The following is a 24,691-nucleotide window of genomic DNA, read 5'->3' on the forward strand; positions in this document are numbered from 1 at the left end:
AGGCTTGAGCTACAATTCTTCAGCAGCCCCACTGCCACCACAACACTTCAGAGACCCCACATGGCTCATTCCAGAAAATCTCTTTAAAAAGCCAAACAAAGAACTACTCTTGCTAAATATACTGCAGAGCAATTTTAGCTGCAGCCAAACTGCCCCTGACCACAGAGTTACAACAGAGCCTTTCTCCTGTGGATTCCCTGGGATGACTAAAAGACAAACTGACATTTGAACTCAATTATCCTGCAGGATATGCAAGAATCTTCATTCTGACTTCCATGTCCACGTGTCTTTGTGCACAGATATGTTTGAAGTGAGAGGGAAGAGAGGCACAAGAATACACCCATCACTGCAAGAACACATATTCCAATCATCTTTTTCCCCCATCCACAATTTTAAAAAGCTGCTTCTTTCATATGCATTTAATAGGATCATTCTTAAAATTGTCTATCAATGTTTTAAATCAGTCTCTGGATATTGAGCAAAGAATGCTACAGGCTTTGACAGAGTAGTTTGAATACCAGTCATTGTAAAACACATCAATTCTAATTTTTATATCACATTTTAGATATTAAAAGTAATTCACCACACACATACACTCCCAAGTGTAAGTGCCCAACCTTGCCTTTCTAGCTGACTCAAGAGAGAATTAGCTCATCTTCTTTCTAAAGCCCTGGAGAATATTTTAGCCAGAACAAGCCTTTATGTTAAAGAAAACTGGAGGGTCACAGAAAAGTGAACATTTCACAATCACAGTTTAAGAACACTGCAGAAGGTTTCCCTTAACACACTGTCAGATGCTAACAAGGGAAGGGAGCTGCATGTAACTGAACTGTTCCAACTTTTCATAACTAAATGCAACCAGGAGTTTAAAAAAAAATTAAAATCTTGAATAAGAATTTTCCTCTGACCCCAGCTAGCAGCCAAAATGTCTGTTTCTCCAAAACTTTCCTCCTTTTTTTACTTAGACAAATAACTTTGGTTTTGGTGGAGCCTCCTATAATTAACTGTGCTTGACTGAAAGCTGAATTTCATGTGCATGTTTGCTATTAAAGAAATCTGTTAAGAGTTACATTGTCTATCTGATAATTACTGTCACAAACCAACACACACATGTTTCCAAAGTTCTAAAATAGCCCTTGCCATATAATTAGTTGCCATTTTAGAAACATTCAAATGCTCAGAATTGGTTTAAACACAAGAGACTGCACAGACACTGAATTCCCTGCTCCAGGGAGCCCAAAGGCTCAGAGACATCTCTTGATCCCAAGAGCAGAACCCACAGCACCAGGCAAAAATAAAAATCATTTGGGCAAGTTGTGGCTGAGCAGGGGAAGGCATGGGAGACAAGCTCCAGGTGATTTTATCTCCTTCTTGCTGTGACCCAGCAGGAGCTGCTCCCCCCTTCACAAAATTCTTCTTTCCCAGCACTTTTCTACTGGTTTTCTTAATTTGAGATGGAAATCTTAATTAGAAACACTCTTAACCACTGTTGGGGTGTTGACTCGCAGCCTCCTCCTCTTGTTACAGGCCCACTGGGATTTAAAGGCTTAACTGACAGTCCAAAATATTCTGTTACTGCCCTGATATTCCTCTGTGGTGTCATATTGAACCATGTCCTTACCCCCAAAATTGTCTTTATATTTTACATCTTTGGCTACAACAAATCAAAAAACATTATAAGCCAAATATCTGGAAACCAAGAATGCTGAAACGACCAGTGCAAGTTGTAATAAAAGGACAGAAGGATACACTAAAATTAAAAGAAAGTAGGGACAAATTTGGCAGCAGAGCAGACTGCCAAAGTCAGTGATAAAGAGATTGTTCATGCCAGAAGAATGAAACAAGGATTGCAAAGCTCAGAGGATTTAGACAGACATCTGAATGATATTTCTTTGTAATGGAACTTCTGACATCTCACTAGTATTTTAGTAGAAAAGGTACAAAAAATAATTAAAAAAAGAAATCTGTGCATACTGTTAACACCTACTGACCACTACCAGTTACCACCTTGCATCAGGTGACAAAGGAACTGGTTTTCACCTCACTGGGGAGAGCAATCCCCTTGCACTGAGCTGAGGGGCTCTGCTCCTGATCCCAGCTGGGACAGTCAGCACAGGGCTGGGATTTGTGGGCCTGGAACTTTCAGTCCTGTCTAGGAGAGGACAAACAAAGCCCCCTCACTCCTTGTTCCCTGCACACTCAGCTGTTGGAGCTCTGGATGCTGAGAATTTTACACTTTCTGTGCTGACAGACTCTGACTCCTAGGAGAGCACTGCATTTGACCTGAGGCCTTGGAGAAGGCTTCCTTGTTCTTCTTCATAGGTGGTATTTTGTAATTGGACAGAAAAGTCTGCATTGTGGACTTTGAGTGATCAGTTATTGGCTTAAAAGTGAAAATCATTTAGGTGTCATTTCTTAACTGGACAGTTTAGCCTTAAAAGACCTCGAAACAAGTGATAGTTATCCATTTTTGTGCCTTGCTAATGAAAGACTGCAGAACTGCAGTAAAAAATCAGCTAAGCCTGAACATGAACTATTGTCTCAAGTGCCTTCAACCCAACCTCAACAGAAGCAGAAAAAAGAAGCTGAAAACCAGCAGAGAGCAAGTGAAGAGAATGACACATAAAAGGAAAGCCAAGGAGGGCACTGGGTGTGCAAGCAGTGGTCTCCCATCACCAGTGACTCAACAGCTGATCCAAGGACAGACCTGTCCCAGGAAAGGCCAGCACACCCTGCCAGCACTGGTGATGCTGGTGATCAGCAGCCTCACACACAGGGCTGACAGACTCTGACTCCCAGGAGAGCACTGCATTTGACCTGAGGCCCTGGAGAAGGCTTCCTTGTTCTTGGGTGGTATTTTGTAATTGGAGAGAAAAGTCCTCATTGTGGACATTGAGCAATTAGTTTTTGGCTTAAAAGTGAAAATAATTTAGGTGTCATTTCTTAATTGCACAGCTTAGCCTTAAGAGACCTTGCAACAAGTGACAGTTATCCATTTTTGTGCCTTGTTAATGAACTGCAGTAAAAATCAGCTAAGCCTGAACATGAACTATTGTCTCAAGTGCCTTCAACCCCGACCTCGACAGAGGCAGAGAAAAGCAGCCGAAAGGCAGCAGAGAGCAAGTGCAGAGAATGACACATGAAAGGGAAGCCAAGAAGGGCACTGGGTGTGCCAGCAGAGCTGTCTCACCGTGGTCTCTGTGAGTCCCCCCACGGACACAGAGAGCCCCAGCAGCACGTGGTACTGGTAGGCCGGCAGCCCCAGCAGCTGCGTGATCCGAGGGAACGCTTCCGACGCCGCGTTCCAGTTCAGCGTCTCCTTCTCCCACCTGCAAGGGGAAGGGAAAGAATCATCCTGTGTGGGTGCACTGCTGTTCTCCTCCCCACATTGCTCCTCCACACCAGGGAGGAAGGTGTCTGAATTACCTAAGTGTCAAATCAAAGATTGGTCTTTGAGCACATTGGGTAAATACAAATCAAAGCTTCAGCCACTGCCAGTAAAGTGGAGGAATCTCCAAATCCTTGTTCTGATCCAGGGAAGATCTGAACTGCACTTTCCTTCCCCCAGGCACTTCTGCCTACATTCACAAAACAAGTTTCTTTCTGCAGTTTCATTCTGTGCTCTCTCCCACCACCAGCTGCTCAAGGACAGACCTGTCCCAGGAAAGGCCAGCACACCCTCCCAGCACTGGTGGTGCTGGTGATCAGCAGCCTCACAGACAGAGCAGAGGATCCCAGCAGGCTGAGGATCCCCCAAGCACAGAGCTGGATGTTCCTCACACCCATCAGGTACCATAATCACCACTCAGGAATGAGTTTCTCTCACTCTTGCTTTAACTAGAAAGTCCATCTTGGAAAACTACTGGAACTAGAGCTTGGTTAAAACAATACAACTCATTAAAAACTATCATTATGACCAATGTTTTCCAGTTCAGGAAAAAAATATGTTCATGCATATTCATAGGGCAATTTAGTGAAATCCTGACAACACCATACACATACTGGCCATAAAAATTACATCAGGTTGCTTGGTTTAGGTGAAACTGTATTAATTTATCTTTTACTTTCATTGGTTTAGGACATTTTTCAACACCTTACCTTGGAAATATCCTCTCTAGCTCTTCTCTGTGAGGGATGTGTGGAACTGGAGGATGGTCAAAGTGCAAAAGAGTGAGGAACACAGATCCTGCATGAGCTCGGAATTTATCTATTTTTTCAGCTGACTGTTGAGCCAACCAGCACATAATCTGCTTGCAGCTATAAAGAAGAAAACATTTAATCAGAAAATTTAGGCAGTAGAATGCGTATTTAGATGTAAATGGTTTCAATTAAATGAATAAGAATGATCCTGCTAGGAAAGCATTCTGGTTTAACTCTTCAGAATGAACACACAAGTGATGTAGGACACCCAGATGGTGATAGAATCACAAGGCTTTATCTTCCACAGATCAACCAACCAAAAACCAGCATGACATTCATATTACAGAATATTTTATCCACTTTTTACACATACTGCCCCACCCTTCACCCAAAAAGATAACAGTCATTGATGGCCTGGCTGAACTGCTACATTTCAGATGGAAATAGAGCAGAACTTTGAGAAAAGCACATTTTGAAGTAGAAAACTGCCCATATAACAGAGGACAAGGTCTCTCCTCCATCTCATATATCCCAAGTAAATCACTTCTTCAATTCTGGCCAGTTTTTAACAATATCTTACTTGGTTTATGCTCACAACTAAACTCACATCTACAAAATTGTGTCCCATAAGGCCCTCAACCCTTCAGAAAGGGCCACTAATGACAGTAAAACCAGCTACAATTCCTTCAGTTACACCAAGGCCCAGAATATTTCCAAAATGGGATCCAGCTGGCAGGAATGCTTTTCTCAGTTCCATGTGGACAATCTGTGAATAAACAGCTGAACAGGAGGAAGCCCCTGAAAATGGGCACTAGTGAGCAGTGTGCTCTTAGAGAAACCAGTGCTTTCCTTCTAGGTGTCCTTCAACATTTGGGGGTTTTTAATTAAATCCCAAACCATGTATATGTTCACCTAATCATTGGCCTACTCTGTCTACAAACCAATACGACTATTAGGAAAGTTTTACTGCAGCTCAAGCTATGTTTTAAAAATTGTACTTTTTTATTAATTCTTTTATTATTAGGAGCACCATATCATAAAATTAAAAATCAGGAGCTCAGTGTAAATTCTTTTTCTTTATTTCCTTACTAATAATTCTGCAAAGAAACGAATCCAAACTCATTCTCACATCTGATCACATTCCAAATTAATGATGTGACACTCTGGATAAGCAGATTTGCTTTCTGTTTCAGTGAGCACTTTTGGGAAGCACCACAGAGGGGGCAGCTTTAGCCCAAATCCCACAGCTGTGCTGCATTTCCAAGGTGGGATTGCCACCCAGGCTCTCCCAACAAGGTTTTCCCAGATGTAACATCTCCCCATCTGCAGGGGCTTGAAGCACTTGTGTCAAAGCTCTGTCCCACTCAGTAAAGGAGGAGCACAGAGTGTCCTGCAGGGCTGGGTGGAGCTCCAGGAGACAAACACAGGGCAGAACATGACCTACATGCTGGCACTGATCAGCTCTGCCTCGCTCTGCACCAGCAGCAGGGTCACCTCCATCAGGCTGGTCATGGCGGCCTCGCGCACCCTGTGGGGACACGGACAGATCAGAGCAGCCTCAGCAGCACTCATGTCAATAAACACACCTTCCATTCCCTCAGCTGGGTGAAGACACCAGCACAAATGCCCAAAAAACAAAAGCAATGACCTCTGAGAGCATCTCCCATACTTTGGGAGGACAAGGAGTGTCCCCCCAGTCCCATTCTGTGAAACAAAGCTCACATTGCACTGAGGGTCCAACATTCATCCCTGCCTCACCAGCCTGGTTTTCATTCCAGCCAGATGTCACCAGGCTTATTCTTTATTTTAAGAAGGTTAAAACTGATAATGATTAGTAATGTTTCATGTGCAAGTAGATGTATTTAAACTTAAGTGCTCTGTCTGCTTGAAATTATTTTCTGAAAAGGCCAACTCACACTTTGACAGTCAGATGTTGAACACTGTCACGTTCTTGTAAATTTTCAAGCTTAATATTTCCAACAAGTTGTGACTCAGAGTGACTTAAATCTCTATGCTAAGCAATAATTAATTTCATGAAAATTTTGACCAAAGTAACACTAAATTGGGCTTGAAGTGAGTCTTGTCTAGATAATGATCTTCTCCCTTCAAAATGTCTAAATATAATTTTTTAAAAAGTGTAATTTTAATTTCAAAAATCATCAATATGGCTGTTTTAAACCATGTCTTGTCAATCCATGAGTTTTTAAAAAACTGAAGGCAAGGGCAATACTTCAGTGGGTGACATGACCCTGCCCAAGACCAGGCCCAGCACGTTCACCACATTGGTAACTCAGAGTAATGTCATCCTTTCTCAGTAATAATTTTTTTAAAAAGGAGAAAAAACTATTTGAAAAGACCCAGCAGCCTTCTATGAGAAGAAATACTCCTCTTGCTGGTTTCCAAAACAACTTGAAAATAGTTGCAGGTGCAACCTAAAACTGGGTGGGACATTTGTTATAATGGTAAAAAAGGTAAATTACATCATTTTTTCCAAAGCAGCTTAAAACAAGTCTGGCAGTCTTTCATCAAGGTTATGTTTTACTAGTTTTTTGTATCATATCTGACTTAGATATTCATGTCTACCACCTGTAGACAGATCAGACATGTCCCAGCAAACAATCTGTCAAAAGAAAGGTAAAGTTTGCATATGCAGAGTAAAGTTGGTGAAACTTTCCCATGACTCTATGAAAGAAAGACAAAAATTACACAAAAAAGACAAAGTCTCTCCAGAGAAACAGCATTTCTCTCCATATCTTTCCATCTTATTCCCTGGTTTAGAAGAAACAGAATGAGAAAGCACTGATCTTAGAGAGGCCACAGAACCTTCAGCAGCCAAGAGTTTGCCATGAGAAAGGATCCCCCTTCCCCCTCTGATTTACATATTTCTTAACTTGATTGTGGCTGGAATTGCCCAAAGAAGCTAAAAAAAAAATTATCTGGTGCTCAAAGCACTTTGGAATCTTTTGAATCTGAACACACATCTCTGTACCCTGAGATAATCCATGCAGTGCCAGACAGGTCAAATACATGTATTTTACCACTTCCTTACCATACAAAAACACTATCATCTATCATCCACAGCTAAAAACATGATTCTTCATATCTAAAATAATCAGCCAAGGCTGATTCTTCATCTCTAAAAGCAACATATACCTGCACATTTCAAATTAAAATTATGGATTCAGACAATAAAATGAGGCGGCCTTTTCAAAACCAGCATTTTACTCAAAATCAACTGCTAATAAATAAAAGACAATTAAAATTACTCTATCACATTTATTTACAGAGTTCATGGCTTCTCTCTACTGGGTGTTACTGCTCTGAGGCTTCCACACAGCATCAAAAGTATTTTAAATCTGCAGATACTGGACTTGTTCCTGAATTAGGATAATTTAATGCTTTTTATTAACAAGTCCTACTTCAGGCTGGGCATGTTTTGCTCATAAATAGGTGCAGAAAAGCACCCTGACAGGAGAATGCTTGGTTTGTAAGACCCATATTCCTGTGCTGTGTAATTCTACAGGATGGCATGAATAACATGAACTCTTCATGATCTCTCTCATTCAAAGCTCAGGAACTTCCAATCAGTAAATGCTGACACATCCCCAATTAGAGCTTTGGAAATGAAACACAAACCCAAAGAAGGACATAAGCCTCCACAGTCAGGAATTTTGAAATTTGAAATCTTCCTTTCCAGATCACTGTCACTGAAGGAATACAGAGCATTCAGAGGAATGCAATGTCACACACTGAATCTTCTTTGTGTATTAGGGGGACCTTGAAGACTGAGGAATGCCATGAAAATAAAACTGCTATAGACTTAGTATTACTAAGATCTTATTAATTTTATTAAGTTTACTATATTTATTAATCTACCTATGCTACAGATTTCCCATCAGCAGACATATTCCTATAGATTTATGGTTTATTCTTGCAGTTCCATATCTGAAATCATTGAAACCCTACACTTACAAAAGATTTGGTGATGCTGCAGCACAACTGAGAGTTTTTATCCCTCTCAACATGTTATGCAGCTGCTCCCTCTCCTGGCAAAAAATCCCCACAACAGCAACGTGCAGCAGGAGAGATCAGGCAGGACCAAATGTGTTGTTTCAAATAAAGAGAAATAATGCTTTAAATCCCTGGTTTGCAACTGAATACATTCCTGGTATTTACTAAAAAGCACTAATGTCACCCACAGAACCAGAAAAAGGTCTAAATTCAGTTTTGAACAGATCAATCCCCATATTCCAAATCTTTGAGCAAGGACAACCAAAACTTGCCAGGCTTCACCTTTCACTTTCCCCTTCTCTTCCTCTTGTGCATTCCTAATTCCTACCTAGGCTCAAATCTCCAAAATCTCAAATCTCCAAAAGCTTGGAGCTCTTGTTTCTAAGAGGTTTTAAAAACACATCAGCTTTTCATTGGACACCAGAGCTGGCCTGGATCTGCCCCCACCTTACCATCCTCCAACGTCGCCGCGGCTGTCGGTGGTGTAGTCGGTGACACCGGTGAGCAGCGTGGCGTAAATCTGATCAACGTTAGCCCTGCACACAAACTCCTGCTGGGATCCATCTCCCTTCACACCCACTGTCTGGCAAACCCTTCAAAATAAAGAGGAGAAGAAGGGATGGGAGGCAATTGAGAGCAAGCTTTGTTATGTTGGTTAATAAAATTGATAACAGCTGTGATGGCCATTACAGATGGAATGAGGAATATTTCTGTGCTGAATTTGACATGAGGAGCTCTGAGCAGTGTTTGGGTTCAAAGGAACACTGGAAAAGTTAAGATCTCAGCAGGGAATTAGGTTGCTTTACTTCCTTTACCTGTTTTTTCACATTAAACTCTCCTATAAAATGTAGAGGAAATCAAAGTACTCCAGAAAAGCTTTCAGATCTATAACACTACAAAAATGAACTTGCTTCAGTATCTGTCAGTCCCTGAACTCTCCTTAAAACAAAGTCACCAAGAAGTGCAAATGGCCAACAAACTGTGCATTGAACCTGATATTAAACTTCTTTATCTTGAAGACACAGGGTTTTTAGCAGTGTAACAGTTTCAGAGCATAAAATATTAATGTACACTATTAACTGCACTGTGACATTCAACATAGAAAATATTGCTTTAAATAAAAGGCACAATTTCTTTAAATCAATACAATCTTTTTAAGATTGTGGAAAAACCTCTATTCTTCCTCCTCAGTAAAGCTCATTAAATTGCAGCCCATGAGAAAGGTAAACACTAAAATACACTCTAGGTAGTCAGTTAACTGATAAAACCTGACAGCACTATCAGAGCTGAAGTCCAGAGGCAGGTGTGTGGTAATTCCCTGAATTAAAAATAAACTGAGCAATGGATATGCAGTCAAGATGTGTGTAAGTGATTTTAAGACTCATGCTCCCAGCTCCCAGCAGAATGGAGAAAGTTTCTACAGAAAGATTTAAAATTAAGACACAAGCAGGGGTGAGGAACATACTTTGCAATTGCTATTAAGGCATCTCTCCTGGCTTCAGCAAAGCTCACATCTTCAGGGGAAATTACTGTAACTTTTTTTAGACCTTCCAAAACCTGAAAAAACACAAAGATTGAGATATATAAACCCAAAGCATTTTTTACTATATTAAATTCAGATATCATAGTAAAGTGAGTTCAATCCTGTATGAAGGAACCAAGCAGGCAGCAGAATTTGGATTGTCACCAGGAGAGGCCTGTAAGGTTTTACACAACATCATCAGAATATAACTCAGAAATTCATATGTATTTCTCTCAGTTCTTCTTGTTTATGGGAACAATATATCTAAAAAATGTGAACAACAGGCTAAGTTTGCATCCTGTCTGGGGCAGGGTAACCTTATGGAAATACCATTTCTATGGTAGAATTCTGCCTGAGGGCAAAAAGGCCTCTGCTCTCTGCTGCAGCTTTTCAGATCCCCAAGGCACTTAGGCATAAAAAAACTAAGATCTATATTCTAAATCTACATTTCTATTTCACTTTGTGGCTTCTTGTATCTCAGTTTCTCCAGGGGTTTCAGTTCAATCCCTGTAGTAAATCTCTCTTCCCCTCTCTCTTCTCTCCTCCCTTGCACCAATATCCCATAGCAAAGGGTTTTAATTCAGCCTCTGGCTTTCCATTACCACCACTAAAGCAGGACTAAACATTAATTATCAGAAACTATGGCAAACTCAACTCATGATGATTTTCTGTGCATTAGCATTCGAACCCCTTTGACAAAGACCTTTAATTATGATCATTATTATTAATTTGATTACTGTCACAGGTTTCACTCATTCATTCCAATGATCCTGTTTTCTCACCTGCTGGAGCCTGCCCTTCAGCAGAAATCTTGGAAGGGCCCCAAGAGCTCGTGAAAAGCCACAACGAATCATTTCCTCTGTGTTTTGTAGTTCTGAAACGTACTGTGTCACCAGCTCATCTGGAAAAAATACAATTGCAGAGTGAAAAGCAAGCACCACATCATTAGAATTTCATATTTGGCCAAGGAAAGAACATCAGGAAAATATCCCCTAAACAAAGCAGCTGGAAAATTTTGTAATTTGCTAAACTAAAATGTTGAATATCTTAATTTTCTACAGGAAAAGGATAAAAATTTGAAGATGTTCACTTTTACATGAATTAATACATATTTTCTGTCTAAAAATCTGACTTTGTATTTATACTAAGCCTACTACTTCAGAGAGAGAAAAGACAAACTTCTCAAAGAGTTATCAAGTTTTAGACATCCAACTAATAAGTATAAGCACAATTTTCTGGCTAAGCACAGGGGAGCAAGTTCTTTTTATATTTATAGGTCTCCATTTTCTATCACTGGGTGAGTGTTCTGTGTTAGGCAGGAGATCCCCAGGTTTGTAAATACCAGTTATTTTAACAGTTTTCCCTCAGAAAACTCCTGATTGGAGTCCTGCTTTAGCACACACACAGATCATAACTAAACAGTGAGATAATTCCAGATCATTTTTCATAAATGAAGTTGGGTGTTTTGGAGGAGAAAGCTCAGGAGGAAATTTTCCATTTGGTTCTGTGTGCTGGCACAGGACACAGTGGGGACAGCGACCCTACAAACAGCAGCAGAGTCAAAAGGCACAAGAATAAACACAGAATAAACCCAGCTGGGCATGGAAAAAGGAGCCTCAGCAAACATGTAAAATTATATCAAGGAGAAAATGAGGGTGTATGGAAAAATAAAAATAGGAAAAGTCAGGAACAGGTTCACATTGCTGCTGCAGCCTTTATCTCAGACTTACAGCCAATACTTCCTTTACCCAATTTTGCACATTAAACTCTCCTGTAAAATGCAGAGAAAACCAAAGCACTCCAGAAAAGCTTCTCCAAGCCAGCTGCAATAAACACAGCTCTGATTCAGACAGGAGCAAGGTGGTCTCATAAATCCCCTTACTGCACAGACACTTTTTAATCCTCCAAGAAAAAGAAGCAGAGATCCTGGGAAGATTACATAATTGTGCCAGTGCTTACTGTAATCTAAGGTTTGAATGGTTGAGCAATATTTGCTAGAGGAAGAAAGAAGAGTTGCCATAAGAAACTCCCCATTCATCATAATTCCTGACTGGTTTTATAAACCCCAATGCAATGGACAGGCCCCAGCTTGTCCCTCCCATCAGCAGCCCAGCTCCCTGGCCAGAGGTGAGCAACACCTCCAGATAAGCACATTTATTTCAAACTTTCCAAACCACCAGGGTGTTAGGAGTCCTGAGGCCAGAGGAAGATGCAGTGTTTGCTGTGACAGTCTCCACTCTGAGTGATGTAAATTTAAAATTGACATTTTAGCCAAATGACACAGCAATGAGACAAAACCAGCTCTTTACTTATAACCACTCAGTAATTATGGTGGAAAGTGTAATGCAAATGTTAATATTCTTCTCAGAGCCCTCAGCTTCATAAACCAACAGGGCCTATGAAGTGTCTGCAATATTAATTCCACACAACCCACCCTGGAAGGATATTAAAAGAGAAAGTCAGCAAAACCAAACCAGAACACTCTAAGACAGGAAAACACTAAGAGAAGGTCCAAACAAACAGAGGGAAAAGTAGTGATTCAATAAAACTGCAGCCTTACAAGGACAGATTAAGAATGTCAATCTGCTAAAGCACCCTTGATTGGTGTTTTCATTTTAACCATCAAGCCACACTGAAACTCTGGTTAAATTTTACCAAAAGTTTTTGGTTTTTTCCCTAATGCCCTTGATCATGTCCAGACCTGCTTTAACTGACTTATCTAAGGCACCTGCACTGTGCTGAATGTCTCCTGCTGCAGCTTCCACTCATGCCCACATCCAGCACACACTTTTACTACTGGATTTAAATCCCACAACAGACAGGCATGAAATTTGTAAGTTTTATGGGTACAGAGATTAAAATACACTATTTTTTTGTTGTTTTTTAAAAGATGCTTGCATGTGTAATGCCACTTCTGTTATCATGTGTGGAGCAGGGTCCAGTGCAGCCAAGGCCAAATAAAAGGGTACTCAAGATAGAGCTGACCAGAGAGTTTTCTAGAACAGAAAAATTGTCAATTCACAATTCTACTTCAGAAAATCCCATGAGAAATTTTATCTGTATGTACAAATTTGAACCCAATTGTGTCCCTAGACCATCACAGCCACACTGCCATGGTCCCTCCAAGCACAAGGCAGATGAAAAGTAAACCTCAAATCCAGGAAAAAACCATGAGGATTCTAAATGAATAAAGCAACAACATCTGCAGCCTGTACTTCCAGTAGATCCCTTCTCCTTCCTGACTTGGGCACTGCCTGAGTTTTCCAGTCCACTTTTACAGAAACTTGAAACTTCATCCTTACATAAAATTTGCCCTGTCACCTTTTCAACTCATTTTTAGTTTATTTGCTTTGACTCAGCATTGCCTCCTCCTGCCCAGCACATTCTGGTTTTACACATGAACCTTTCCTGAGCTTGTGGGGATTTTATCTGCCTTGGGACCAGATCACATCTTCCCATGCTGCCCACGAAGCATCTGGCAGGCAGGGCCAAACTCCAGCAGGCAATTCTGGAGTTTGGAGGGGGGTTTTGTTGGGTCTTTTTTGTTAGTTTGTTGCTTTGTTTTGGTTTGGGGTGTTCTTTTTGACAAAAATGTAAAGATTTAGCACTACATAAAGTATTTTCAAATCAGGATAGGCCACTTTTATAGTTCAGCCCTAATGTCTTTGGGGCATGGAAAATACATATGTGCTCAATATCAACATCATTTTGGGAACATCTCTAAGACAAATAAATAATAGGCATTTTGTTACCTGATTTAATAATGATAAGAAATCGAGAAAGAAATCAATATTTTATTAAGATATGTCAGTTCGCTGTCATATTTAGAAAAACAAAAATATAAATGTTGTTATTCTTAAAATATTTATCTGTGCAACCCAGCAATTTGTCTCTGATGGACATGATACAATCTGATCCCTGAAAAGAAGACAGGTACAAGAAAAGCAGTATAAATAAAGATGCTGATTCATACAGCCCTAAGAGAAGTTTAAGCCTCCTTCTGTACTGCTGATCCAAAAACAAACACATGCACATTTACCAGAACTCTGGCTGTCCTTTTCTATCCTTTCCTTATCCTTCAGCAATTCTCCTGTAAATCAGCCATGATCTCTGGCAGAGTTTATTAAAATAGGATGTGGAAAAGATTCACTTTGTTAAAACTTAAGATTTTAGACATGCATAATCATTGGGGTTTTTTTGTTTTACAGTATGGAACAGAAAAGTAAGATAAATTTGCCTCATTATTGTGGTACCTTCTGCTCATCTCCAGTCTAAAGGCAGCATTTACAGAGGAAATGAAACATTTCCTACAATTCCAGTTGTCCTTTTTCAGACAACTTTCAGCTGCCAGTTATTTTTTCCTGAAGAATTTGAAGTTGTTTTAAACCCAGTGCTGCCCCTCCTTGTTCTGTCCAATGCCTCCAAAGTACAAGTTTTGTCCAGCCCAGCACTCTGTGCCCCTGTGTTAAACATGAATCATTACCCTGCAGAGCTGGATCAGCTTCTCCCCTCTCGTTGATGTAAAATTCATTGCACAGAGCAGCCAGTGCAGACACTGCAGACTCCTGCAACAAAGGCACAGAAATGCATTTACTCACTTCATATCTTAAAATTTTAAAGGAAAAATAAGGTGGATTAAAAAAAAAAATTCTTTTCAGATACTGGCATTTTCTTTCTTATTATTTCTTCCCAATAGTGATTTAGCAAGGAAACTTATGTAAGGAAAAACCAGATTTTATCTTGTTCCTTCAATATGACCAGTAAGGTAAATTAGCATTTAAAACAAGAACAGTAATGTATGAAATGTATTTTCAGTTCAGATGAAAGACCTCCAGGATGACACAGCACCACAAAGCACACAAGTCATTATTCCACCTTATTTCATATATATCCATATACTGATGTCAGATTGACAGGAAACAAACCCTATTTCCCCAGGGAGCTACAGAAAGGAAACACAGAAAAGAACATGGGCTGAGGGTTATAAACAAAGAAGCCCAAAGATCCAGAATCACAGGCTTTGTGTCCTAATCTTAACTGGCTTAAAAAAGGATAAATGGTTGTGCATCATAACTGAGCCTCCTCATTTTTAGAGAAGTTTCAGTCACTGATACAGAACACAAAATAACTCAGCTGCTATTTCAGAAAGCACAGAATAGAATTTGTAATAGAATACATAATATAATAGAATTTATGGCTGAATTATACTTTTCAGCTGATAATATAATGTTACCCAAAATTATAATAAATGTGAAAGCACACAACAGCTATGCATTGTTCACTTCATGTTAACAGCACAATACCTATTAACACTCATGTTCTCCAGGTACAAGAAATCTCAGCTGTAACACAGAAATCCTGCCCAGCTGATTCATTCTGCCCTCAAAGACACCTCAGACAAGTTCTCAATGCAAAATCAAGGGAAGAAAACCAGCACTCACCTAAACAATATTCTATCTACCACAGGGATAACAGTAGCAAAATGTGCAGAATTATCCAACTGCTGTAGATCAGGGACCTTTAAAGGCCAAATTATCCAAGCTCTGCCCTGGGCAGGGATGCCTGGGACCAGACCAGATTGCTCAGATATTTCACTTTCTAAATGAAATGGTTTTCACCTTAAATGTAGGAAGTTAAACTGGAAGAGAATACTGTATGATAGGAAAAAAAGATTACTTTGCAACATCTTAAGCATTGCCCTTACAATTATTTCTCTCTAAAACAGAAGCAGAAATAAGTGAGAATTGCATTTACTAAATACACTTTGTTTGGCTTTAGGTGATGTTTACCAAACAAGTTAAAATTCTCTATGGCCTATAATTAATTCTTCTTAAGCTTTTAATTTAGAAGTTCCAGTTATAAGACATACCAGTACTTTGAATAAAATGTTAATACCAAAAGAATATCCTAAGAATTCAAATTTCTTTTTAAAATTTCCTTCAGTAATTTGGATATAACTCCATTCTCCTCTGTCTCCCAAGGAAAGCTTTAAAGGATGAGGTGTGAGATACCTGGAATGTCTTTTTATCTTATTACTAACACCTAACACAATGAACACAGTGTGCTAAATTCAGATTGGCTGTAAGCTCTAGCAGGGCAGACAGAAATTGCCTTTATAATTCAGCAGAGATCAAACTGCCATGGGATTTCTTGGGAAAATTAAGGTGAATAACTGGAGGTGTTAAGATGGTGTAAATAAAACAGCATGAGGCACATCCATCAATGGATTTAATATTCAGAATCAGAGCACTCTGAGAGCACAGAAAAAGGATTTGCAGCAGAGTTGAATGAAAATTTAAGCTGCTTGTCCTGAATAACTCTGGTAACTCACAGCAAAGCTCACAGGGTACCTGTGGACATCATCCAGAGTATTTTTAATTGTCACTAGAGCTCTCTGAAACCATATATATTACAGGTACACCAAAACAGAAGCAAAACACCTTCTAAATAAAACCACAGAGCCACCAGGGAGCAGCTTCCAGCACCACCACCCTGTCCAGAAGTACAGACAGGAACAACCATTGGGATAACTGCTCAAGTATTAATCAGAAAGGTCCACTGGAATCTGGAGGAATTCAAAATGCACTTTTACAAATACCCCTTCTCACACATCTAAGAAACATGCATTCAAGAACCAATAAGATGCTATGGATATTCCACCAAAGGAAAGCAAAAGTTTCTAATTTTGTATTTCTAATTTCTAAAATTTCTAATTTTGTATTTCATGTGACCACGTGAAGGAGGAGAAATTCTTGTACCTTTATATGCTGTCGTGCAGCACTGGAAACAAGAGTGAGATGTCTTAGGCTGTCATTTATCAACCACTGCCAACCACCTACAACAGCAAGGAACACAAACAGCTTGAACTTTTCTTACTTTCTGAACCTCAATATTCTCTATTTAATTTTTACATAGACCAGGAATTACACAGATCAACCTGTATCCTTGGTTTTCCAACCTGAACAAGGCTCTGACTCCCAGCAGAGGTGCTCCAGTCTGAATTACCATGTCCACAGTGACCCCCCCATGCCTGGTGATGCTGAGGACTGCACATTTTATTTATTGTCAACAGCTAAAAACCAAATCTTCAAACTGCATCAGCATCTGCTGCAGTATTTGTCTATATTTTTGGAATTTTAAAAAATGTGTTAGACCAGCCGACCCCATTAATTTTGAAATGCATAATTTCTTAATACTTTAATTTAGTGAATAGTTACCACAGTCATGGAAAGTTATTTAAAAATAGGACTCACCAATTATTGGATCTCCTCTAAATGGCATTTTTGATAGTGACAACTTCTCAATTAAAGTGCAGACTGTAAGAAAATAAGTTTGATAACAAGATCAATACCTCCCAGAAAAGAGAAATTGTAGCAATTTTGAAGAGACAAGCACAGGAAGTTACATCAGCATTAATTTTAAGAATATTTGCAAATAGATATTCAAACTAGGGGAAATTAAAAACTGGAAGGAAATGACATTTGCACAGAAATCACTAGGATGCAGTAACTGTCTTCTGACATGAGTTACTCCCATCAATTCTGCAAATCCCTTGTTTGGGGAGACGTTTTCCCCCTCTGCCATTCAAGGTGTGCACACACATATCAGCCCCTTTTTTTGTTCTACAGCCTAGAAATGGCAGTGCAGCATCATTGACAGTAAACAACTGAGACAAGGAAAATACTACAGCCACTAAAAACTATTCAAAAATACATGACAGGTTTTCCTACCTCTTATTGACATTGTTTTTGAACCTCCAAGGAGTGGCATTTGCTCACTGCACACAGCTGGGAGCTATGAAACTGGATGCAACTTTATTTCCTTTGATACTTGGAATATATGAGCACATCCTTTTCATAATAAAGCCCTCATTATTTTTAATCTATGAACTTATTAGAGTTCTAATGCTTACAAACCCACTTTGAGAATTATATTTTTTTAAAATGTTTTGAGGCTTTTTTGGGGAATGGAGATTAGCACAGTAAACACTGCAAATTTCATCTATGAATTTAAGAGAGTTGTACTGCTTACAAACCCATTTTGAGAATTATATTTCTTTAAATGTTTTGAGGCTTTTTGGGGAATGGAGATTAGCACAGTAAACACTGCAAATTTTCTGTCCAACAGATTGAATGTATTGCTCAAATGAACACTCAGCACTGGGGGAATACCATTATCTTTCAGCTCCTGAGGTTCAGCTCAAATAAATGAGATTGGTCCAGCTCCATGTCACTGCCTGGCTGCTTTAGGGTTGGTGGAGAGGAGAGAAAGGACAGAAGAAGGTGCAATATAAAATAATGCCATTGTTTTGTTTTCCTCTCCTCCCACAACCTGATTTTTGACTCTTCCTCTGGGCTCTGTACACAGCTCATCACCTCCATTTATAATCAACTTACTGGGCTCCAAATCTACTCCTGAACTCACTCCTCACCATGGCAATGCCACACAGAATCCTCTCAGTACCTTGTCAGCTTCTCTGTGCTGATATTTATTCACAGGCAAGTGCAATGTGACTAAACCCAAGTCTCTTGGGGTTCCTCCTTAGCTCTCTGCACTTCTTTGTGCTCTCTTGTGGTTGAGACCATCATCTTCATTAGACATGCAGGCAATTTGTGGAACATTTTCAATTCTTCTCTCATTCCACCTACACACTCCTATCATGCCAAAATACTGCCATTTGTATTTCTCCAAAACCATAAAACGTTCATCTGCTTAAAAGCTAAAACATATCACAAAAACCTATTCCTTCAGCTTGCATTTTTGTGTCAAATCTCACTCAAATCCCCCTTCTCTTCCACCTCAGTGCTGGAGCACTTTCACCCACGAGGTCTGGATGGTTTCAGACCTTCCAAGCTGGAATCTGCTCTGCAGCACTTCCTTCATTCAGCTCACAAGCAGGAAACCAAGTTGGCATCATTTCCTCATCCACCCAGCCTACCTTTTCCTGCAACACCCTTCCTTTTTTCAGCTCACAACAATCTTCCAAATCCATCTTTTCTGTGGTGCCACACTCCCCACTGACTGTTGTTTATTTGGTCTTTGTGCTTCACTTCTGTGCACACGTGTGTTATGATAAAATCATGATTTCCACCATGGTTTCTGTCTAAAAGTGCAGATTGTATCTCTTCTGGAGAGGAATTGGAGTAAATCACTGAAAGAAGACAGTTCAACCCTGAAAAAACTCCACTGTGTGCAAGAGCAGAAGGACACAGTGTGACACAGAGCCCAGAACCATCTCCAGCTCTTACACAGAGTTATTCCAAGTGCACTGGTTATTATTGACACCCCATGTCCTGCTGCACCCATCTGATGTTTGGCCTCCAAAGTTCATCTTTTCTTAATTACTGTGCAGACTTCACTTACACATTCAACACAGCACACACAAAACAAACTGGAAACACAACAACAACAGCCAAACTCCTCCGAGCCCCTCAGGGGCTGGCCCAGCCCAGCCTGTACTTACCAGCTGGTCTCATCAGCTCTCCACCTAAACCCCTGCAAAGCAGAAACAGCCTTCAGAGAACAACCACCACAGGCAACCTGTGCACACTGCCCATTGTGAGGCAAAAAGCACCTCAAGAGCATTTCAGAATGAAAGCAGAGCACAAAATACCCACAGTTTTGTGTTTGATCAACTCTGCTTCCTTTTAAACCAACTTTTCTTGACTTCAGCATGATTATACAAACCTCTCCTGAAAATTAAGCTTTGCTCTTGCAAAAATGCACTCCCAGTCTTCCTAATCTTTAATGTGAATAACAAAAAGACTGTCAAGTTCATTTTGTTTTCTTTTCACTTGCTTCAGGAACATTCCAAACCCATGAGATTGGCCAAAGGACTTTTCAGTCATGCAGTCTCTACCAGCTTCTGATTTCCACAAATGAAAAGGAACTACATGCAATTTTTAAATAAAATCATCATCTCTGTAAAACTAAGTAGAAACTTCCCTTCCCAGTTCCCATTTTCACATATGTTAACTGGTTTTCTCCCCTGGTGAGATTTACCACCCTTCTCCTTTCCTGCTCAAGCCCCTCCCAGGTGATTTTGTGTTTATCACCACAAGAAACACATCAGCAAAGGGAGAGAAACAAATGGCTCCAGCTACTTCAGACCCTCCTGGGGTAAAGCTGTGTTCCTCAAGGATGGTTTCACCAGCTCAGACCTCAGCCCAGTTCCTCTGTCTGAACAGGAGCCTGGCCAGTAACAGCACTGGGAGGAGAAAATCTGAACTGGGCAGAAAGTGGGGAGAGGGAAAATCATCCTGGAAAGGGCAGGGGCTGTTTGCACTCTTGGGCTTCTCCTGGCCCCAGTGAGCAGAGTGTGCTGCTTGCCTGCATCCCCAGCCCCAGGCAATGCCTGAGGGGTTTCCCTCAGTGTCACCTCTGTGGCTTCACTGCTCCACTTTGTGAACCTTTGACCTCCCCTTCCTTTGGATATTTCCTCCCTTGACTCCTCATTGTCTGCCTTCACTTCTGCTGGAATATTTCCTCCCTGAGGTGTGCCAAACCCTTAATCACCTGTTTGCATGTCCATGCTTGGGCAGAAACTCCCAGCAAGGGCAGCAACAACAAAAACCTGTTTATGTGCTTGTTGTTTTTTGTTTATTTTAAACATTTTCTTCCCTCCTCTCCTCCTCCCTCCCCACAATAAAATGAGTAGCCATGCTCAGAAGGCCAGGTTAGCAATCCTAACAGCTCCTACAACTTTGTTCTCCAGTTCATCCCTTTGCATGAGCTTCAAAAGCCTGAACATTTTAAACAGGTTTTTCCATTCCACATGAGGAGGTCCCTTCTGTAATATGCTCTGGGTTTCTGACTGCTCAACAATTTCATTGGTGTTTCAGGGAACACAGAGATGCCAACTCCACAATATTCTCATTTGCCATGGGTCAGCACTTCCTTTAATTGAGAAACTTTTGCTTTCCACAATCAATATAGATTAGGCTTAATTTAATAATCCCAGCTCAGTTTATCATTGTAGGAAGCAAGCAGAGATTCTACATCCTCGTGCTGATAAGGTCTGTGTATTGTCTACCCCACCTTCCTGCCATGCTGTCTGCTCTCCAGCTTCTAAAAAATTTAAATTAGAAAACAAAAAAAGGAGTCGAGACAGCAGCAAAAGCAGGTGACTGATGTGGCAAGCCTTGCTTCCTCTTCCACACTTCTTCTCCCCTTCATTTTCCCTTCACCCATTCCTTACCTTGCTGCAAATGAGTATAAAATAATCACCTTGCAAATGTGTTTGGTGTGCAGCAGAGTCTGCTGATGCAGGCATTCAGATATGGCCTGTTCTGCTCCAACTACAAAGCAAAACTGACTCACAAAGGCTGCTCCTCTCCATTTCCTCACACTGCCAAGAAGGAAGTCAGGCCACTCCAAGCTGTGCTGATGGTAATAATTTGAGTGCTACCCCTTCCTCTGGCGTTTCACCAACTCCACTCAGTTCAGAGCCTCTCTGAGGATTGCTGTCCCCATGCAAGAATGCAGAAAGGTGACAGGGATTTGCATGGCCACTTTTCCACGTGGCACAAACTCCAACCCAGTCCCTCTTGGTGGCACCATGACCTGAGTGTGCTCCTCTGCAAAGCTCCCTGAGTTGGCTCTTGCTCAGACACTCTGTGTGTCCACCAATAAAGATAATTTTGTTCTCCCTTTCCACAGCTCACCCATATTTCACTTTTAAGAACCAAAAATTCTATCATAACCCAAGATCTTTCCTCAGCCAGTGCTTGGTTTGTCAAACATGATGCACATCTTTCTATTAACTTTATCTCACTCCACAGTATTTCACTAAATTAAAAAGATACGGATCTACCTAATTCAGAGATTCTGAATTTTGCTGTACAGTCAGTATTCCTTCTTTTTTATTCCAAAGACACATCCACAAGTTGCATCACATTATTAGATGTACCTGTTTCAAGCTTTAATTATTAATTCAATTTGCAAATTGACTGATGCAGTGCCCAGGCCCCACAAGCTCCTGAGCATTCCTTCCTGTGTGCAGCTCCCCAGCAATGCTTCTCTCCTGGAAACATCCTGGGATGAGTCACAATGAACGTGTGGAAAATAAAATATATAAACCCTTGCAGAACTGAGGAATTAACATTACTGACCTAAGAATGACAGAATCTATTTTATAATTACATTGCCTTGAATCAGAACCAGTGACAGTGCTGTTCTCAGGGCATAAAGAAGTTCAAAGTACTTTTGTGTATTTATTTTTTTAAATTATTTTAAGCCTGCTGCTTTTTGTGCAAAAGCCAGAATTCCTCTTTAAGATAATAAAAATAGCATTAAGTGAAGCTGTATAGGATTGAAAAGCATCTATGTTTTCACAGATATTCAAATCTGAGGTTAGAAGTACTGGAATAGCTGAAGAGATTCAGTTGTAAATACTGGATTTTGGGAAAGCTGAGAACACATATTTCACCTCCACATGAACAGCAACCAAGCATTTTCCTGGGGAACTCTTTGTCCCAAATAGAACTGAGGTATCTTTAAAGGCCCAGGTTGCACATTCCCTGGGTTTTGGAGGTACAGAATGGCTTTATCAGAGGGTTCACCAGGGGGAAAGGGAAACCCCTGAGCACAGCTGAATAGATTAACAAAGCTTTCATGGCCAGCCCTTCTGGATGCACAGAATAAACCACACTGACATGAGAAACATCAAGGTTTAGGCTACTGTAAATTCCTATGCCACGCTGTATTCTAACAGCAGAATGCTACAGGTGAAATCCTGTCTCTATGGAAGTAAAAGCTTTCCAAGTGACCTCAGTTTGTAGCAGAAGAATTTCACCTTGTAGCTCTTCAGAGGACAGTGCAGCAGGATCTCCCAGAGCCATGCAGGCCCTGGATGCATAAAACCCTCTGAACCTGGAGCAACTGTTAAGATGAGCTTTGTTGCAAAGCTGGAATTCTTTGCTGATTAAGCTCATATGCCTAAAAAAAAACCAAACTCTTTTAGGCAGATGCGTGCCAAGAAACACATTTGCCCTGAAACCATCCAGATCAGTTACAACCTTCAAGGCCTTTGAAATGAGCTGAGTTTCTCTCTTGCCCAGCACCTGTCAACACCTGCAGGCTCCCTTCCTCCGCTGGAAACGCCGAAACTCCCAAGGTGCCGCTTCCCCTGACCCTGCCTGCCTCTCCGAGCTCCTAAATCTGCTGGGCTGCCACAGCTGACGTGCTGCAGAGGCAGGGATGAGCTCAGAGCAAGGCTGGCTGTGCGGCACGTCGCGGGCGCGGCGTGGGAGGCGCTGCCCAACGTCCCGGCACATCCAGCTGGGGTGGAAGCCTGCAGGGCTGGAGCAGCATCTGCTGAGACACAAAGTGCACTGCAAGCACCTGCAGGCAGCCCTGCACTGCCAGAGCCACTCCTCATCTGCTGGCCATTCAGGCTTCTGCAGTCAGACTCAGAAGTGGCTACAAGGAAGAGAAAAAATATTCTCAACCGTGGGAATGGGAGAAACAGAAACTTCTACAGGCACTGAAGAGTTTGATCTGTAAAAATTGGATTGATGTGAAAATGCAATGCACAGATATTAAGCAGAAAAATCATAAACTTATGTTTCCATAGTTGTAAGGAAGAATATGCCATAAGTAAGTGAGAAATGTAGCCATGATATTTTCTGAAAAATCCCTTCCTTAGGATTTTTCCTCCTGAGAAGCTGAGAGGCCTCAGGAACCAAATGTAACCAATGGTTATCTGCTGCTGTGGAATGCAACAGGTGCATCTGTGATGGTCTCATGTGGTTGTTTCTTATTAATGGCCAATCACAGCCCAGCTGGCTCGGACTCTCTGTACAAGCCACAAGCCTTTGTTATTCATTCCTTCTTTTCTATTCTTAGCCAGCCTCCTGATGAAATCCTTTCTTCTATTCTTTTAGTATAGTTTTAATATAATATATATCATAAAATAATCAATCAAGCCTTCTGAAACATGGAGTCAGATCCTCATCTCTTCCCTCATTCTCAGACCCCTGTGAACACGGTCACAGAGAAACTGTATTGATCAAATGCTGAAGGGTTTATAATGTAGGGGTGGGGTTGTATGCAACAAACCAAGAGTTTAGAAGTTATAACAGAAACATATGTGTGCCTGTGAGTTAGAAGCCCATTGGATAAAAGCATCCACAGTGCAGAAGAAGCAAGTAAAGGTGATAGGTTAGGAAAGTAAAATCAACCCTGTGGCAGCTGCCTATTGGTTTAGAAAGTTCTAGATTGCCTTGTAACAAAGAACTTGTGACTACTCTCGAGCTATGGCCGATTGCCTGCTCCTCTAGAACCTCACTGCCTCTGAGAGTGATGTTTATCTGAGCAAGAAATTGTTCTTAGCTTGAAAATATTCCATCCCTTCATCTCTAGCAGTGACAATAATACTGAACATCTGTTCCAGAACCTCAGAGTAGATGAGGCAGGTTCAGAGAATCTTAACACAACTACTACTAAAATACTGTTTTCTTGAAGACTTTTCATATTATTGAATCAGAGAATTATTTAGGTCAGAAAAGACCTTTATAAGATCATTGAATCCAACCACTGGCAAGACCAACCTAACCCATGTTAACATGTCTTTTAAACCTTTAAAAACCTTTTAAACTAAAATACTTTTAAGAAGTCTTTTATTTGTGTTAAAACCTTTTAAAGCAAACCCTTATAAAAAGATCTTTTAAATGTCTTAAAACCTTTTAAACTAAACCCTTTCTATTATGTCTTTTAAATCCAGGTTTTCTAGATGGTAAAACCCAGGGATGGTGACTGCACCACTGCCCTGGTTACCTGTGCAAGTGTTGCATAAATCTTTGAGTGAAGTATTTTTTTCCAACACCAATTTAAACCTTTCCTGGTGCAGCTTAAGGCCATCTCCTCTTTCCCATCATTTGTTACTTGAAAGAAGGAGTGTTGAGAATGAGTCCAAGGTCTCAGATGCACAATAGAAATAGATCTGCTACAAAAAAAGCAGCTACTAACCATGCTGGTGCAGTGGAAGCAGAATGGAAATCAGGCTGGCTACTGACTGTG

General features: G+C 40.7%; 1 protein-coding gene across 1 annotated transcript in view; it reads right to left on the reverse strand.

Annotated features, from left to right (window-relative positions):
* Positions 1-24,691, reverse strand: part of TBCD (tubulin folding cofactor D) — a 126,839-nt gene that overhangs the window by 17,893 nt on the left and 84,255 nt on the right. Inside the window, exons 24-33 of the mRNA XM_071452934.1 lie at positions 19,137-19,168; positions 16,927-16,989; positions 16,432-16,508; positions 14,157-14,238; positions 10,456-10,574; positions 9,617-9,708; positions 8,604-8,744; positions 5,585-5,668; positions 4,099-4,257; positions 3,191-3,329 (exon numbers count right to left, since the gene is read on the reverse strand). Coding sequence (XP_071309035.1) covers positions 3,191-3,329; positions 4,099-4,257; positions 5,585-5,668; positions 8,604-8,744; positions 9,617-9,708; positions 10,456-10,574; positions 14,157-14,238; positions 16,432-16,508; positions 16,927-16,989; positions 19,137-19,168 — 988 coding nt within the window. The remainder of the gene's footprint in view (positions 1-3,190; positions 3,330-4,098; positions 4,258-5,584; positions 5,669-8,603; positions 8,745-9,616; positions 9,709-10,455; positions 10,575-14,156; positions 14,239-16,431; positions 16,509-16,926; positions 16,990-19,136; positions 19,169-24,691) is intronic.

Source organism: Agelaius tricolor, unplaced genomic scaffold, assembly GCF_023055355.1.
Source record: "Agelaius tricolor isolate 1412-34295 unplaced genomic scaffold, bAgeTri1.0.p SCAF_35, whole genome shotgun sequence".
NCBI classification, from domain to species: Eukaryota; Metazoa; Chordata; class Aves; order Passeriformes; family Icteridae; genus Agelaius; species Agelaius tricolor.